This window comes from Nymphaea colorata, chromosome 4 (genome assembly GCF_008831285.2).
Source record: "Nymphaea colorata isolate Beijing-Zhang1983 chromosome 4, ASM883128v2, whole genome shotgun sequence".
NCBI classification, from domain to species: Eukaryota; Viridiplantae; Streptophyta; class Magnoliopsida; order Nymphaeales; family Nymphaeaceae; genus Nymphaea; species Nymphaea colorata.
The window spans coordinates 22,608,724-22,624,521 of NC_045141.1; the positions used below are offsets into that span (position 1 = coordinate 22,608,724).

At 39.2% G+C, this 15,798-nt stretch overlaps 2 protein-coding genes across 2 annotated transcripts; one reads left to right on the forward strand and one right to left on the reverse strand.

The window, feature by feature from the left end:
- LOC116253034 (phragmoplastin DRP1E-like) lies at window positions 1-8,170 on the forward strand. The gene is made up of 15 exons (XM_031627749.2): window positions 1-352; window positions 468-531; window positions 701-808; window positions 1,594-1,695; window positions 2,712-2,762; window positions 2,863-2,924; window positions 4,750-4,840; window positions 4,984-5,048; window positions 5,162-5,356; window positions 5,442-5,561; window positions 5,651-5,721; window positions 6,888-7,113; window positions 7,214-7,264; window positions 7,396-7,764; window positions 7,860-8,170. Exons 1-15 carry the CDS (start codon window positions 215-217, stop codon window positions 7,986-7,988), a joined length of 1,842 nt encoding a protein of 613 aa, XP_031483609.1. The 5' UTR covers window positions 1-214; the 3' UTR covers window positions 7,989-8,170.
- Window positions 8,171-8,675: 505 nt separating this feature from the next.
- LOC116253255 (VAN3-binding protein-like) lies at window positions 8,676-15,452 on the reverse strand. Its single transcript, XM_050077659.1, has 9 exons — window positions 15,394-15,452; window positions 12,943-13,019; window positions 12,685-12,861; window positions 12,318-12,563; window positions 11,525-11,593; window positions 10,999-11,344; window positions 9,781-9,969; window positions 9,296-9,412; window positions 8,676-9,118 (listed from the first exon to the last, which is right to left on the reverse strand). The coding sequence occupies exons 2-9, from the start codon at window positions 13,015-13,017 to the stop codon at window positions 8,952-8,954; spliced, it is 1,386 nt and encodes a 461-aa protein (XP_049933616.1). The 5' UTR covers window positions 13,018-13,019; window positions 15,394-15,452; the 3' UTR covers window positions 8,676-8,951.
- Between the last annotated feature and the right edge of the window lie 346 nt (window positions 15,453-15,798).

Consider the following 15,798-nt stretch of genomic DNA (forward strand, 5'->3'; position numbering starts at 1 on the left):
TCGTTCGCTTGTTTTTCAAAAACGTCAAGGGGTCAACTACCTTTTGCCGCCCACTTGATCACGCTGCTTCTCCCTCGTCAAATCCGTTTCAGCAACAGACGGCAAGGTCGCGTAGGACTCAGGTTTTGCCTCCCTCTCGATCTCTGGTTCTTCTTCTCTCGAAAGCCATCAGTCTATCGTTTGGCGAAGGGGTTTTGGTTGCTGGGGAGCGGAGATGACGACGATGGAGAGTCTGATCGGCCTCGTTAACAGGATACAGAGGGCCTGCACAGTCCTCGGCGACCATGGTGCTGATGGCGCCCTCCCCACCCTCTGGGAGGCCCTCCCTTCCGTTGCTGTCGTTGGTGGTCAGGTGGGTTCATCTCACCTTAATGGCCGATTTCTTTTACCTTGCTTCTTCTTGCGGTTTCTTTCGTTTATGATGGTCTTCTGGGGTTTTTGATCTCCGTTGGCTTTGTGGGTTTTAGAGTTCGGGAAAATCTTCGGTGCTGGAGAGCATTGTAGGACGGGATTTTCTTCCGAGAGGATCCGGTGAGTTTGTACTTCTTTCTCCTTCTCTCCCTCCCTTTTTCTCGACACATGCACCCACAGAAAATGTTGGTTGTGTTCTCGTCAAGATGAGATCACCTGTTGGTGGAGGTTTTCTGTTCCTTTTAAAGGGTTATTTTCCGCGATCGTAAGGCTTTTTGTTGCTTTATAGGTATCGTTACGAGGAGGCCTCTGGTGCTGCAACTGCATAAGACAGAGGAAGGGCTGCCTGAGTACGCGGAATTCCTTCATTTGCCAAAGAGGAGATTTAACGAATTTGGTATATGCGTTTTCCATTTGCCTGTTGTTTTTCTCATGTTCTGCGATATGCGAGCTCAATTTGTCCGTCTTCAGGTGTAGTGTCCTTCTTGGAAGAAGGATTTATTTGTGGTACAGGATTTTGGAGTACTTATAAATTACGATCTGACAATTAGGGTACCCGCTGCACCAGGAATGGTGGTAGCTCTAGTAAGGGTGGTTCTTTTGTTTGTGAGATTGGCGCAAAATCGAGTTGCGCCGGTAAAGTCTGAATGACCTTTTTTTTTTTTGTTCACAAGTGCAAACATAGTCTCATACTTGGACATCAACCTGGCACCTATAGTTTCCAGCTTCAGATTAGACATTTTTGCAAAGAAGCATGAGCTTGTGCGCTTAGTTCATCTGGATAAGGCGTTTTCCATTTTGTCGTGTTTCCAACAATGCTTCCTGTCTGTGCTCGTGTTATGAGTGGATGAATTTTGTTCCTCCAGTTGAGGCAGCAGCATCAAATTTGTAAATCTGTGCAGAGGTCCAAAATAATATAAATTTATGGATGCTCCTGGATACATCCATTTAATAATTTGTGTACTGATGTATGATTGTATGTCATGTGCAAAATATTCTGGTTTGAGTCCTGTTGCACAAATAAATTCTTCAAGTTTATGATAAGCTTATAGTTCACGAACTTTGCTTATCTTCATTACGATTTTCTGAGCTCAGAAGTCATTTTTTCTTGCGTTATTTGGTATGATTCCCTCTCAGAAGAGTATTGGTTGTTTCTGATGCCCATTCCATTGGGTTGTGCAGCTTCTGTGCGCAAGGAAATTCAAGATGAAACTGATAGAATGACTGGAAGAAATAAAATGATTTCTCCTGTTCCCATCCATCTCAGTATTTACTCCCCAAATGGTACGTAACAGTATTCCTAACCATTGGTTTGTGGTGCAGGAATGATCTACTACACTGTTAGGCATGCCCTTTAGTTATTGTATTCATATTAGTTATTGAAGTTGTACCTCCTGGTATAACTTTCCCTTTCAGGAAAAAAGAAAAACCTGTGGTGCATAGTCACTTTGTAACATACACGGCTGATTAGATGATGGCTTTCAATCACATGATAATGGTGTATAGGAATAAAGTGATATATTGCAACAACATTGAGAAAATATTAGCAATTATGATTCTCAACTGCTTTCATTTGAATTTCATCTTATCAATCCAAAGAATATGATGGTCTTGTCTATAAGTCAAACAAGATGACCATTTTTGATATTCTTTTTAACTGAAAGAATCAGTTCTTCTAAATTTACGGCGAATATATTTTTTGCCTTTAGTAAAATTCATTTTTTTGTGCTGACTCTCTGACTTCTGTATATCAAGAAGAGTTCTGTCTGGTGACACGAGGATTTTCAGTCCTCTGCTCTACCAGCTGAGCTATCCCGACCATCCTCTATACATTATCCTACTGGAGGACATGGATAACAATCTGAAAGTCATATTTTTCTTGTCCCCCCCCCAACACACACCTCTCTCTCTCTCTCTCTCTCTCTATATATATATATATATATATATATATATATATATATATATATATATAATAGAAATCCTAGAATATCACTGCATTTGAATTGACTACAATCTGTTATGTATGGGTGTCAGTACAGTCACATCTGTGTAACATGGACACCAAAACAGGCGTCAACATGGCTGCACAAGAGAGCAGCATTCATTGATTGGATGTGGTTTTTAGACTGACTTGATATCATTTTTATGATGTGATCCCTAGTTTTAAAGTGCTACATTTACCTACCTGTGTGTACTTGTGGTTTCGGCTACTTGTTAGTTGTAGCACAACAAGTTTCTACTTTGATTGCATTTTGATATGGATGCCATTGACATGGTTTCACATTTGTGCACTTTGACAGTTGTCAACTTAACATTGATCGATCTGCCTGGTCTTACTAAGGTTGCCATTGGTAATTTCTCTAACTTAACAGCTGATCAATCTTTCTGATTTATATGAAGCAAAAAGATCCATATCACCTCTATTCAGAGTTTTTTTGGCTCTTCCTGCAGAGGGACAGCCTGAAAGCATTGTTTCAGAAATTGAAAATATGGTGCGGTCATATGTTGAAAAGGTAGGTTAAGCCACATATTCAATTTTTTTTAGTAACTTTTAATCACCCATGGTATATTAGCTATAATTTAATAGCCAGTAGTAACATTCTTTTCTTTTTGGTTGAAGTTTTGGCCCAATCTGTCTACTTGGTTCAACTATAAGTTGAAGACTGATTTAGGGAGTCAATTTATGTAATAATTCTGTATATGCTAAATTTGGGTTTTCCTATGGTCCTTATTATCTTACATGGTTGCTGGAGGCTTGAGCGACAAGTCAATATTAAGTTATTGTGTGCTGTCTCTTTCTTTTTAATTTCTGGACGTACATAAAGAACATATGCATTGTCAAATTGCATAATTGCTTCATTCCTGAACCTATTCTTTTATGCTAGTTTGGAAAACAAGGACATAGGGGGTGCAATAATGTTTTTAATTTGACGCCAAGACTGCCCTCGTTGCCATATAAGTTTAAATTGATGCTGATCAACCAGCAATAGACGTGCCTTGGTTTTACCTCCCTAGACCGATCACCAGTATCATTCCTTCCAAGTTTTTGAAAAGGGATTTTCTTGATTGAAGTTTGAAAATCTCTATAATTCAACAAATTAAAAAGTGTATACTGAGTAGCTGGAAAAGTCATGAAATTAGGAATCTGCTACTGTTTGTCTTAGAAAGTATTGGATGACGATCGGGCAAAATATAAAAAACAAAAACTGTAATATACACTTGAAAATATTAAAAAATTCTTTTTGGCATTGATTGTTGAGCAATTCTTCATTTTCCTTATTGCACTTACTGAGTTTCTCTTGATGGTTCTTATAGCTTTCACCTAAGTCACATGGGTATGAGTATAGGTATGGGGAAGCGGGTACCGATACGGCAGTTTTAAAATATCTGGTACATAGGTGTGGAAAAAAAGTATGTTATATGTATGAACAAGATATATATACACAAGAGACTGTGCATGTTTGTGTGTGTGTGTGTGTATATATATATATATATATATAGTGAGTGAATGATGACTCTGGTTACCCAGAACCACTGCGCCATCTCACCAGAGCCGCCATCTGAAGCAGATGGACAACTGTGAGAAAAACAAGGGGAACAATGTGTGGAGTGATAATAGATGATGGAAATACCCATCACCTTTCTCTCCTTGTTTTCTTCAACTGTCCATCATGTTAGATTAGACAACCTTGGTTAGATGATTAGGTGACTCTGAAAAGCCAGATCATCATTCACTTACTCTCTCTCTCTCTCTCTTTCTCTCGATATATATATATATATATATATATATATATATATATATATATATATATATATATATATATATATATATATATATATATATATATATATATATACAAAATTCCATAATAACACAAATTTAAAACAAAATTCATACTCAATACATCATGAAGACAATGTTTAAAACTTAAAACAAAAGAAAATTTTGTTGATTGGACCAGTTCCGGCCTGAGACTGATCCAAAACTTACCAGTGCCATACCTGCCATGCCCCCATGGTTGAGTGGTGGCATGTTAAGTGTGAAGATCCACACTTTCTTTTTCTAGTTAAGTTGTACTAGTCCATGTGATTTCCAGTTGATGTGGTGCAACTGGAAATACTATTGATATGAAACTCATTCCTCAATAGTTCCTATGCACTTGTAGGTAAGCAAACCAAACATGAATGCATAGTGGTGCTTGTGCAAAACTGTAAATGTTGCTTGTCATCCTGTTGTTGGAAGAGGACTGATCCTATGCACTGTTATATGGTCGGTTAATTTTTTTTAAGTGTTAAATGTTCTAGTTATGATTGAGGGTTGTTAATTTTGTTATACAGCCAAATTGCATCATACTGGCAATATCACCGGCAAATCAGGACATAGCAACATCTGATGCTATTAAGCTTGCAAGAGAAGTTGATCCCACAGGTGAGTTGCGTGAGTTATTGAAAGATTTATGCGAGTGCATTTGACCAAACCACAATGGTTCCTAATTTCTGATTACTTGCCTTTGCTGTTCTATATTTAGTTTACTGCTCAGTGTAAAAGAATCTTTTGCATTTGTGATTTAGGTGAAAGAACATTTGGAGTGCTGACAAAGCTTGATCTGATGGACAAGGGAACAAATGCATTAGATGTATGACAGTTTGATTTCTCTTTATAGTTGCTCAGTAATACCCGTTAACTATTTTTCTCATTAAGATAAAAAATTTGCTTGCCTCAGAGAGCCTTATTGGGTGGTGGTTTCAGGTTCTTGAAGGCAGATCTTACAGGTTACAACATCCTTGGGTTGGAATAGTTAACCGTTCTCAAGCAGATATCAATAAGAATGTGGACATGATTGCTGCACGGCGTAAGGAGAAAGAATATTTTGCTACAAGTCCAGACTATGGGCATCTAGCAAGTAAAATGGGTTCTGAGTACCTTGCAAAGCTTCTTTCAAGGGTAACAGATATTTCAACTTATCCATGTCTAGCACATTAAGTTAGGTGCCTGGAATAGTTTTGTGATATTACGAGCCACCCTGCAGCACTTGGAGTCTGTGATTAGGTCCCGGATACCAAATATCTCATCCCTCATAAACAAAAGCATTGATGAGCTAGAATCAGAAATGAACCATCTTGGTAGACCTATTGCTGTTGATGCTGGGGTATGTATATCTTTTAATTTCTGATTTTGTTCACTGCATTTGGGCTTGGCAGAATTTATCTAATTAGAAATTTTGTTGCATGTTTTCAGGCTCAGTTGTACACAATTTTGGAACTTTGCCGTGCATTTGACCGCATCTTTAAGGAACATTTGGATGGAGGGTATCTTACTTTGTCTTTATCTTGATGATTGTATCACTGAACTGCATAGAATAAGATTTAGTAATTTTTCTTGTGCAAGTGTTAGAAGCTCTCTCTCTCTCTCTCTCTCTCACACGCACACACTCACACGCATACACACACACACATACAGACACATTCTGATGCAGGGCTGATCCATAGTTCTAATAGTGGATCAAATCCAATTTGTTTATTTTTTCCATTTATTTTATTCATTATGGACCCTTTTATTCTCATTATTTATGCGGTGGGTCCAAGATCCAATTTATTAGACAGCTCTGTTTAAGGGCACATATGTTCTTTTGGGAGATAATCGTTGGTCAGTCAAATTTACACCTAATTGCTTTGTTTAGTTCTTCCATTCCTTCTTCTTTTCTCTATTCAGTTGGCTTCTATTTCCTCTTCGATTCACGTTACTGTGGGGATTAGGGCGAGGAACCCTAGTCCTTGCTTCACTCAAACACACACACACACACACATGCACACACATGGAGTCACATATAGATGATATGCATGCGCACCATTGAGATTAGGGCGAGGAACCCTAACCACTGTGTCACACAACACACACTCACATAGAGAGTCAGACATGGATGATCTGCGTGCATGTGAAATGCTATGTACCTTCTACTTCATTAGGCTATAATAGTTGTGATGTACAATGGTCAATGGCATACACATATATTATGCAAGCGGGGATAAGTTGTTGCATGATGCAAGGTTATGGTATACCTTCGTTGTCATGTTGCAATTTTCCATCATATGTCTGTGTGTGGTATACTGAGGGTGAGGGATGAAACTGTGCGAAAATCCAGATGTTGAAACTCAGTTAGTTCTAATGGTAATTTATCTTTATATTTGTTTCTGAGTTTGGGGCGCTGGGTATGCAAATAAAGACTTGCTTGATGCTGCACCATTCATGTCATTTTTTTTGCTGATACTTTGTGATGTGGTGCCCTCTGCTTATATATTCAGACTCGTATCCATGTTTGAGTAGATAAAATAAACAAACGAGTACCCAATGCTTGTACTGTATACCAGTAATCATATGTAAAGTTGATTAGTTTCTTTTTGTGCTGTGCCTGATATGGCTTTCCCAAATTTTTGTTTTGATTTACTTTTTATTTCTATGCTGTCCAATGTCCCAGGCGACCTGGTGGTGATCGGATCTATGGTGTTTTTGACCACCAACTCCCTGCTGCTCTTAGAAAACTGCCGTTTGATCGACACTTGTCCATACAGAATGTGAGGAAGATAGTCTCTGAGGCTGATGGTTATCAACCCCATCTGATCGCTCCTGAGCAGGGGTATAGGCGGCTGATAGATGGATCATTAAATTATTTTAAAGGGCCTGCTGAGGCATCAGTAGATGCAGTAATTATCTTATTTCTTGTGTTTCTTTTTTCAGCTTCATAATTTCCAAGTTGTTAATAGTTTGCTTCTGTGGTTGACGTTTTGTCTGAATCACTGGCAGGTTCATCTCGTGCTGAAGGAACTTGTTAGGAAGTCAATAAGTGAAACACAGGTAAATATAACAAAAAGAAGAACGGGTCCCATGCAACCTTAAAATTGCTATATTGTCTTTCAGTGAATCATGAGTTTAGAATGCAACCCATTTGTGTCTTTGTTTCTTTTGCTAATATTGTTAATGGACAGGAACTAAGGCGATTTCCAACCTTGCAAGCTGAGCTAGCAGCAGCTGCTTATGCGGCTTTAGAAAAATTCCGTGAAGATGGCCGGAAGACAACACTACGCCTAGTAGAAATGGAGTCATCATATCTTACTGTCGATTTCTTCCGGAAGCTCCCACAGGAGATAGAGAAGGGTGGAACTCCTTCTGCGCCCAATATGGATCGATATACAGAAGGCCATTTCCGGAGGATTGCTTCAAATGTGTCAGCTTACATTGGGATGGTATGCGAAACACTGAAGATCTCCATTCCAAAGGCTGTTGTCCATTGTCAAGTTAGGGAGGCGAAGAAGTCGTTGCTTGATCAATTCTATGCACAAGTTGGGAGGAAGGAGGTGCTTGCGCTTTTCACATTCATTTGTTGGTCATAATGCCCCCTCATGCTTGTGTCGTATGTGCATGTATTTGAATGGAAAATTTGTTTGTGCAGGGCAAGCAGCTTGCAGTATTGTTGGATGAAGATCCTGCGCTCATGGAACGGAGGCAACAATGTGCCAAGAGGTTGGAGTTGTACAAGTCGGCAAGAGATGAAATTGATTCTGTGTCATGGGCTAGATAACAGTCTACAAAGTCTCTTGTACAACAATTATGATGTCTTCAAAATTGTTGTGAGGTCAGTCCATGACTGACCATACGTGTTTGGACCAACCCTTGATTGTGTAATTTATTTTAATTGTTTTTATAGTGTATCAACAATTAGTTTCATCTTATCGTTGTTCATCATTATTCTTTATTTTATTATGAGTAGCTCAGCTGCCCCCTGGTGCTCAAGGAATACATGCACGTTTCTGCTTCATACTCGTCCTCTACTGCGTCAAGTCTTTTTTTTTTTTTTTTTTAATGTTTCCATGAATGGGTTCACATGAAAAATTTGGAAGAAGTTGAGCCATACTGTTTGGTGTTGGAAGAGGATTCTTGGGACTGCATTTTTCTAGACCATGACATCGACCTGCAGAACAATGTGTGACCCTTGTGCTGCTCTGCATCATATTTCGACGCTACCAAGTCTGCCTTTTATGACACTCAAGGTCTTGTACGTGAACTTTTCACTCATAATTTTGTAATTTAAGATCCAAATATTGCAATTGACATGAGTAGATCCTGCGTACATAAACGGATTCATTTATAATCAATCTCCACCAGAGTCATCAGTAAGATCAAAATGACATGGGATGCAGTGCGTGAAACAGCAGGGGAAAGTTTTCTTGCTATATATTTGGTGGTGAAGTGGGAAACAAATTAAGAGTGCACCACAATTATTAGGAAAAAGGAAGCGCGTTTCTTACATCTATCACATACTTGATATGGGCTCTATGGCCTCAGATTCAGTCGTCAATAAAGATGCATGGTTGACGATATTTAGATGGTTATATCCAATACGACAGATAATAATAAGTGTAATAAAGTAGGGAATGCAGCTTCTTGGTATTCGGCATATATGATCCAGCGGAAGTCTCTACTTTGGGAAGATGTGCAAACTCAGTTCACTAATATTTCTGCTTATCCTGCGACAGCCATATTGTCATGGTATTTTTTGTTTTAACATATGAGCGATTGTGCAACTCCAGATGTCCCTCTCCTTCTTATGCATAAAAAGAATACATGTGGTTCCTCCACCCCTGGTATCCACCTTTAGCAAGTGTAACATGCCTTTATCTTCCTCTTTGGTAGGAGGAGTCATGATTTCATCTGTATAGGATGAAACAAGAAAAGATCGTTGAGACAGAAAGAACACCACACACAAACGCAAAGTACATTTTTTCTATTTTGTGAAGGACAATAAAAGGATTTATTGATGAGGTTGGTGTTTCTATCATAGCACAATCATTCAAGATAGCAAGTTCACATGATCGGTAAGTTGCATACATTCCTTTGTTGTTACGATGAATCCACCAAGGCATTTCTTTGTCAACCTCATGACAACCTTGTTTTGAACGCTGCAACTGGGCAGCACACGCACGTTCCTTTTCTGTGTCTTCTTGCCTGCCAAAAGAAGAAAAGTGGGGAAATGAGAGAAGAGGACTATTTGGGGATATTTTTGTTCATGTAAAGTTGTGCATTTTTATCCTTTGTTCATGTAAAGTTGTGCATTTTTATCCGAGAAACAGTTAACATAATAATTCTTCTATGCATGATAAAGTCTAAGATTGAACCAAGAATGTGTAGCAGAGAAACAAGAGCCTTTACTCAACGATGATAAATGTTTGGTGGCAGTTCAAAAAGGAGAAAACTTCGTAAAATGCTAGTTGTGAATAAGATTTTAGTCGTTATTTGAAAGCTACCCTCTTTTGATACTTAAGCAGACCAGCGAATCCGGCAAGTCGAAAAACAACGCAAAGATGCTCAATTACCATCATGGGTACGTATGGTAAGGTCAGCTCCACTAGAAAGTGCTGCCTCATTTACCATTGAATCTGTGGCGTGGTGTGTGTCTTTGCCACTGCTGCTTTGTTGCTTAGGGTCCGGCCTTGCACATTGTTGCGTGCATAATCCCTTGTCTGAATGAACTCTACATTGAAGAGTTGCAGCACCTCTTAAACCTGCAAAAGCAAGGATTAGAGTTTAATGTTGCTTCTCAACTTAATGAAGGACAGTCTTTCTTTATTTTTTTTTCTCCCTTTTATATTGAATTAGTTGAGAGTGTTGACTATGGTAGCGTGACCTAACCATCTAGTCATCTTACTCAGTTCCAAGTGGGGTTTGTCAAAGAGGAGCAGGATTAAAAGTGGTCTTCAGAATTTTGTTCTTATTCTTCCACTGATAGAAGCAGGAGTCAGGCCTTGACGCCTTGTCACTGTCCATCGCTACCAAAAAAAATTGCACGATCTATTCCAGTGTGAGTGGAGCCTAAGACAAGGATCTAGTACTCCTGATAGCATCATAGCTCCAGTCTGTCGTTGATTGTTGCAGTGGGCAGTGATGGGTGTCAGTTGTGTCGCATTACCTGCACGTCTCCTGACCACTACCCTTCCAATTTAGAGTTAAACTGGAGAAAAAAGTGGAAATCTGATATACCACTAAGGCTGTTCCCAGAAAGATCGTTGATGGCAACATATAGAAATTCAGATACCCGAGTAACTCCAAATAATGGCTCAAAACCCTTTGAATTTGGCCATCAAGAGCTCTCCCCACCTGGTTTAGTGGTTGGACTTTAGACTTTTAAAGTTGAGAGTTGAATAGCATTATAGCAAGAGCGCAGCTGTTGGCGTAACCTGGGAAGGTACCTAGACGGTCATACAGGTGATAGGAGTAGCGGATAGCAAGCATTTAATGAAATGATACGTTCAACATGACTAAGATTGTTGTTATACTTCACCTACAGAACCATTGCACGTTTTTAAACAATCTTATATTTTAAACTTTATCAGGTAAACAGTAATTTAAGCATGGTTTGGATGATTAATTCAGGTTTAGATCTGACCAGAATCGGATTCATTTTATTCATAATTTGTACATAAATTTCTCTGATGTGTCAAATTTAAATAACAACGATCATTAACACCAACAGTGATTCTACTGAGGAAAATGGGGTTTCGAGCTTTGGTGGAAGAAATTTAGCCACTACTTACAAGTGGCAGCAGATGCCGTGAGCGTGAGGATTTCATTTGGGGAGCAAGCAAGGATGGCTGAGTTGACGACCGAGGAGACACACGCTCCGTCAGCACCCAATGCTTCAGCTGTCTCAGAGCACACTGCGGCCACCAGTGAAGCTGCGGAAACCAGGGCAGGATCCCAACCACTTGTACTGTTTGCAGCAAACCCAAGAATGGCAGCAGCCACACCTGCCACTGCTAATGCTGCATGCACTTGGGCTCTCTGCACTCTAAGCCCATCTTTCTTTTTCTCCTTGTACTCCTCCGACAGTGTGCTTATGGATGCCCCTCCTAGCCATGCCTTTACATAGTGCATGTTGAGCTGCATAGATTCACGCTCTATTATGGGCCTTATGGCCGTAATGATTCTGTAGGTTATGCAGTTTCAAAGTGCATACTGCACACACACACACACACACATATATATATATATATATATATAGATAGATAGAGAGAGAGAGAAAGAGAGAGAGAGAGAGAGAGATTTCATGCAGGGTCTTACCCAGGTTTCCTGGTGAGGCACATGCTTTCTCAATATGGACCGTATATATCCTTGTGTGGAGAGCCAAGTCTGCAAGGAAGAAATAGTTCAAAATGTCAAGATAGATGAACTTGTATTTATAAAGCTTCCTCTAATTAACTAGGCGGATGGCTCAAAAATCCTGTAAGTTCAAGAACTAGAATTTGCTCCTCACAAGACCAAGGTAATGGGAAGACTTTCATTGTGAAAAGAAGAGAGTACCTCCAGGGCATAACCAAAACGAGAGCAGGGAACATGTACTTCCTAACTTGGGAGTTGGTCATATTCAGATCGGCAGGTAAATTGATGAAAAGATAATCAAGTTTTACTTTCATGTGTTCACGCGAGTAACATAGTGACAGTAAAGTGCCATGCGCAGGCCGAGTTATCATTTGTTGGAACTAAATGACTGCGGCCTATGCTGAGAACTTACGAATTAAATCTAGGAATTGATATGTGAAAGTTGAAACACAAGCAAAAAGGCATGAATAGCAGACAACAAGGATGGCAGTTATGTTCGACTGGCTTTGTTCATCTGAATCACACTTTCAATTATTTCTTTTCTCAAAGTAAACGTTCTCTTTTGAGAATGACATTCGACAGTTGCAGCACAGATGTCTGAATGTCTTCCTTGCATATCATAAATGTTTTTCTTACTAAACAAATCAAATGGATCACATCTGCAAGATTGAGTACCAAAAAACATGAAATGAAAAAGAAAAGGTTGATAATAGAGAGAGAGGGGTCTTTGGAGGCCATGGGGTCTAGTGCATACCCTTATGTTATTGAACCACATAAATTCATGCCTTCCAAGGTGGCTGGCGTTTGTCTTTTGGAATTTTCCGTCTCCATCAATCTGATCTTCTTGTCCTTTGTTATCCTTGTGCAGTCCGTATGCTATTTCTTTTTCATTTCCTTCATGATTCTTGTGTGGTCTATGCTTCTTTCTTTTGTCTTCATGATGGTTATACTTGCAGTGTACTTCGTTTAATCTCGTCAAGTCCTCTTCGAAATCGAAGACCTGAAAGGAATAGTAATTCCAAAAAGCAATTAATGCTTCTTCATGAGTTCATGTAAATTCAAGTAAGCAGAAAACAATGCTACTCCAAAAGAAAGATGAGATTTATCAATGCTTCCCTTACATATGCGTTGAGAGGGAACATCTGAAGCAAAATGTTGGGCTGCCTGCATCTTGAGAGATCAGTGGACTCTGTTGGGTATGATGATTCCATAAGGTCACTGCAATGGGAAGATTTTTTTCCGTTCATATGATGGCGCATTCCTTGATGTGTGCTTCTTGTTTCCAAACTTCTAGTCCCCTTTTTTCAGTAAACAAACTCACTGGGTGAGAAGTCATCACAAGAAGGTAACTGAACATATGCGTGGAAATTGTTTCTTACCTTGAAAGAAGGTGGTAGATGGTTATGAGCAAAGGAAAGTCTACCATTCTTTAAATTTGGTGTTTGATGGTCCATAACTGCTGACAGAAATATTAGATAAGCAAGCCTCTTCATGAACCATAGATTAGCAGACTTGGATTGCTAAAAACACATCTGTTCTCCTTGTCTAACTGTGCTTTATAATTTCCAAATCACATTCTTAATGGATATCAGCGAAACACATCGAATTCTAAGGATTCCAGTGTGATCCAGAATCAGATGTTTTCAACATTGCTTCCAACTTAAATATTGTATTAAGCTGCTTATCTAGCCAGCTCTGTGGGGCGCAATCCCTATTAAACATGCCATTCACGTTAATGCAGTGATTAGAAGTTTTTGCCCTGATTCCGGCCGAAGAACAAATTAAACGAAAAACAAGAAGCAAAACCAACAAAGGCAAGAAAATAACAAAGCAAACTTAGGCTTTTGATTATTCAATCTTTATTAATCTTATATGAATCACACGTGTCCTTAAATGGGGCTTTCTAAATAATTTAGATCTTCTGGATCCAAGATAGAAACTAATTAATAGGTCCATTTCACAATCAGCAAATTAAATGAAAACAACTAAAATGGAGCCAAAATATGCAAGACCCGCTCCACTCAAATCAGCTCGGCTCAGAAGGGTTTCAAAAGGCAATTTTGGGAACCCATTTGTGTGAGGCGATTGAGGGTAAGAGCAGGCTTGGTAAAGCGCCAAATCCAATCCGGCTCCTTAAAAAACAATAATCACTACAAGAGGGTACTTTGCAACAACAGTGTTGACACACTTTGTATCCATATTTTTCACTTTGTGTTTGGAGTCAAATGATGTATTACAGTATGTATTTTCAAACAGAGCCTTATATAGTTAGATATCTAATAAAAAATTTATTTTAGGAGGCTATATGTCAACAATCTGGGGGTGTTTGATTATTTCATATTTTGTGTCCATAGATTTAATATATTATCTAAACTGAAATCTATGGTCCATCAAACTAAAGACTTCATATCAGGCTTAAGATTTACACTTGAAATTCCCAATTCACTTTTTGCATTTTGAGAAAAAAATTGATCCAAACTTAGAGATGAGGGTCTGATCCTAAATCAATGGGTTCCAAATCCTAAGAATCTTAAACCAAAATAGATCACGGACAATCAAATGTGAGACTTTACTGTAGAGCTCCATTCACCATATAGGGGTTGGAGTTTGGCCTTTAGACTTTAAAGGGATGCTTAGTAACGGTAACAAATTTTACTGTTTCATGAATTTTATCTTAAATATTAGGCAAATTCATGGACTATAAGTTATAGTGTTCTATGAATCTGCCGCTAGTAATTGGTTGTTACTGCTGTCAAACGACCCTTACAAGTGGAAAAATATCAATATATCTTGGTAAAATTTGATAAAGAACGACTTTTAATCCCAAGGTTTTGGCCAAAACTAGAAAAAGCAAAGAAAATAACTAAATTTCTTAGGACGCCTCTCAAAAGCCACAGAAACCATAGGCCACAAAGCAAAGCAGAAGATAATCAATCCTAAGAGCAAGAAGGACGCTTTCCTCTTGCTTGGTTCCAAACAGAAGAACCCATGGAAATTCTCATGTGCTCCATGGGGCTTCTGTTGGAGACCCAGAGTATATCTGATTCCACAACCCTTCACCTGTTTGGAAGCCAGGTAAACTGAGTTGACATGCCAAATCAATGCGTCATTTGCAGGATTTGGGTCTGGCAGGAGACCAAGTACAGAAACAATTCGGGAGGGAGACAGAATCGGCCGGCGAGGAATGCCGGAGAAGAGACTACCAACCATGAGAAATGTAATCTCCTGAAAGAAGAACTACACTAACAAAAGCAAGCAATAAAAAGAACTTCAAGAAGTTGTTTAGCTATGTTTCTTGATTAGAAGGCCGCCAGTTTTGGGCAGTATCTGTCGATTGGCAGTACAGAAGTCCATGCAACCAAAAAGAGAATTCATTGGCCCCACGAAACATAATCAGTTAGCCACCCTTCCTCTGATCTCTCTCTTAAATACAGCAGCGTTATTAATATCAGATGAAAGGGGCCAAAACTGCCTGCCTGCTCTGAGTATCAGCCGCTATAAGTTCTGTATCGGTCAAAGCGTCCTATATTAGCCGATACGGCTTCGCATTGGCTGACATACTAATAAACTAATAATAAAAAGGCCGAGTATCACTGTATCAGCTGATACGTTGATGCAAAATGAGAACCACCATCTTTATGATAAGTCTCACATGTCCACATAGAGGGGGAGAGAAATAGAAGGAGGGGGAGAGAGAGAGAAAGAGTTGCAGAGCCGCCACACATCACCACCGGTCACACTCTGACGGCCATTATTCTTTTCAAAACTCCGCAGACGTAGACAACGTGGGGAGAGAGAAAAGAGGGAGAAAGTGGGCGAGGGAGACTTACCGGAATTAGAAGGGCCTTCTTCTTTGAGAGCTCCCACGTGCAGGCGTCCTAGGAGGAAGATGCCCTGGTCATGCCTTGGCAATTGGCATGGCTTCCTTAAATACTATTTGAAGAACTCAACTCTTCTCAGGTAGATAATCCATTATAGCATTTTTCTTTAATGTACCCTCGATAATAGATCCTGCGCATCAAAAAGAATAGAAAAAAACTTGCAGAATCATACCCCGAATATCGAATCAAGCTCTTTTCTAGGTTGATGTGATATCTATGGATTCAATCCCACAAAGTGATCTTTCTATTATCATATCAAAGTTAAAAAATAACTAACTAAATGTATGCTTCTTATGAAGAGATTAGATCTATAAAATTAGATTGCAACAAAGGTGGTGGTTCGTTGATTGGTTG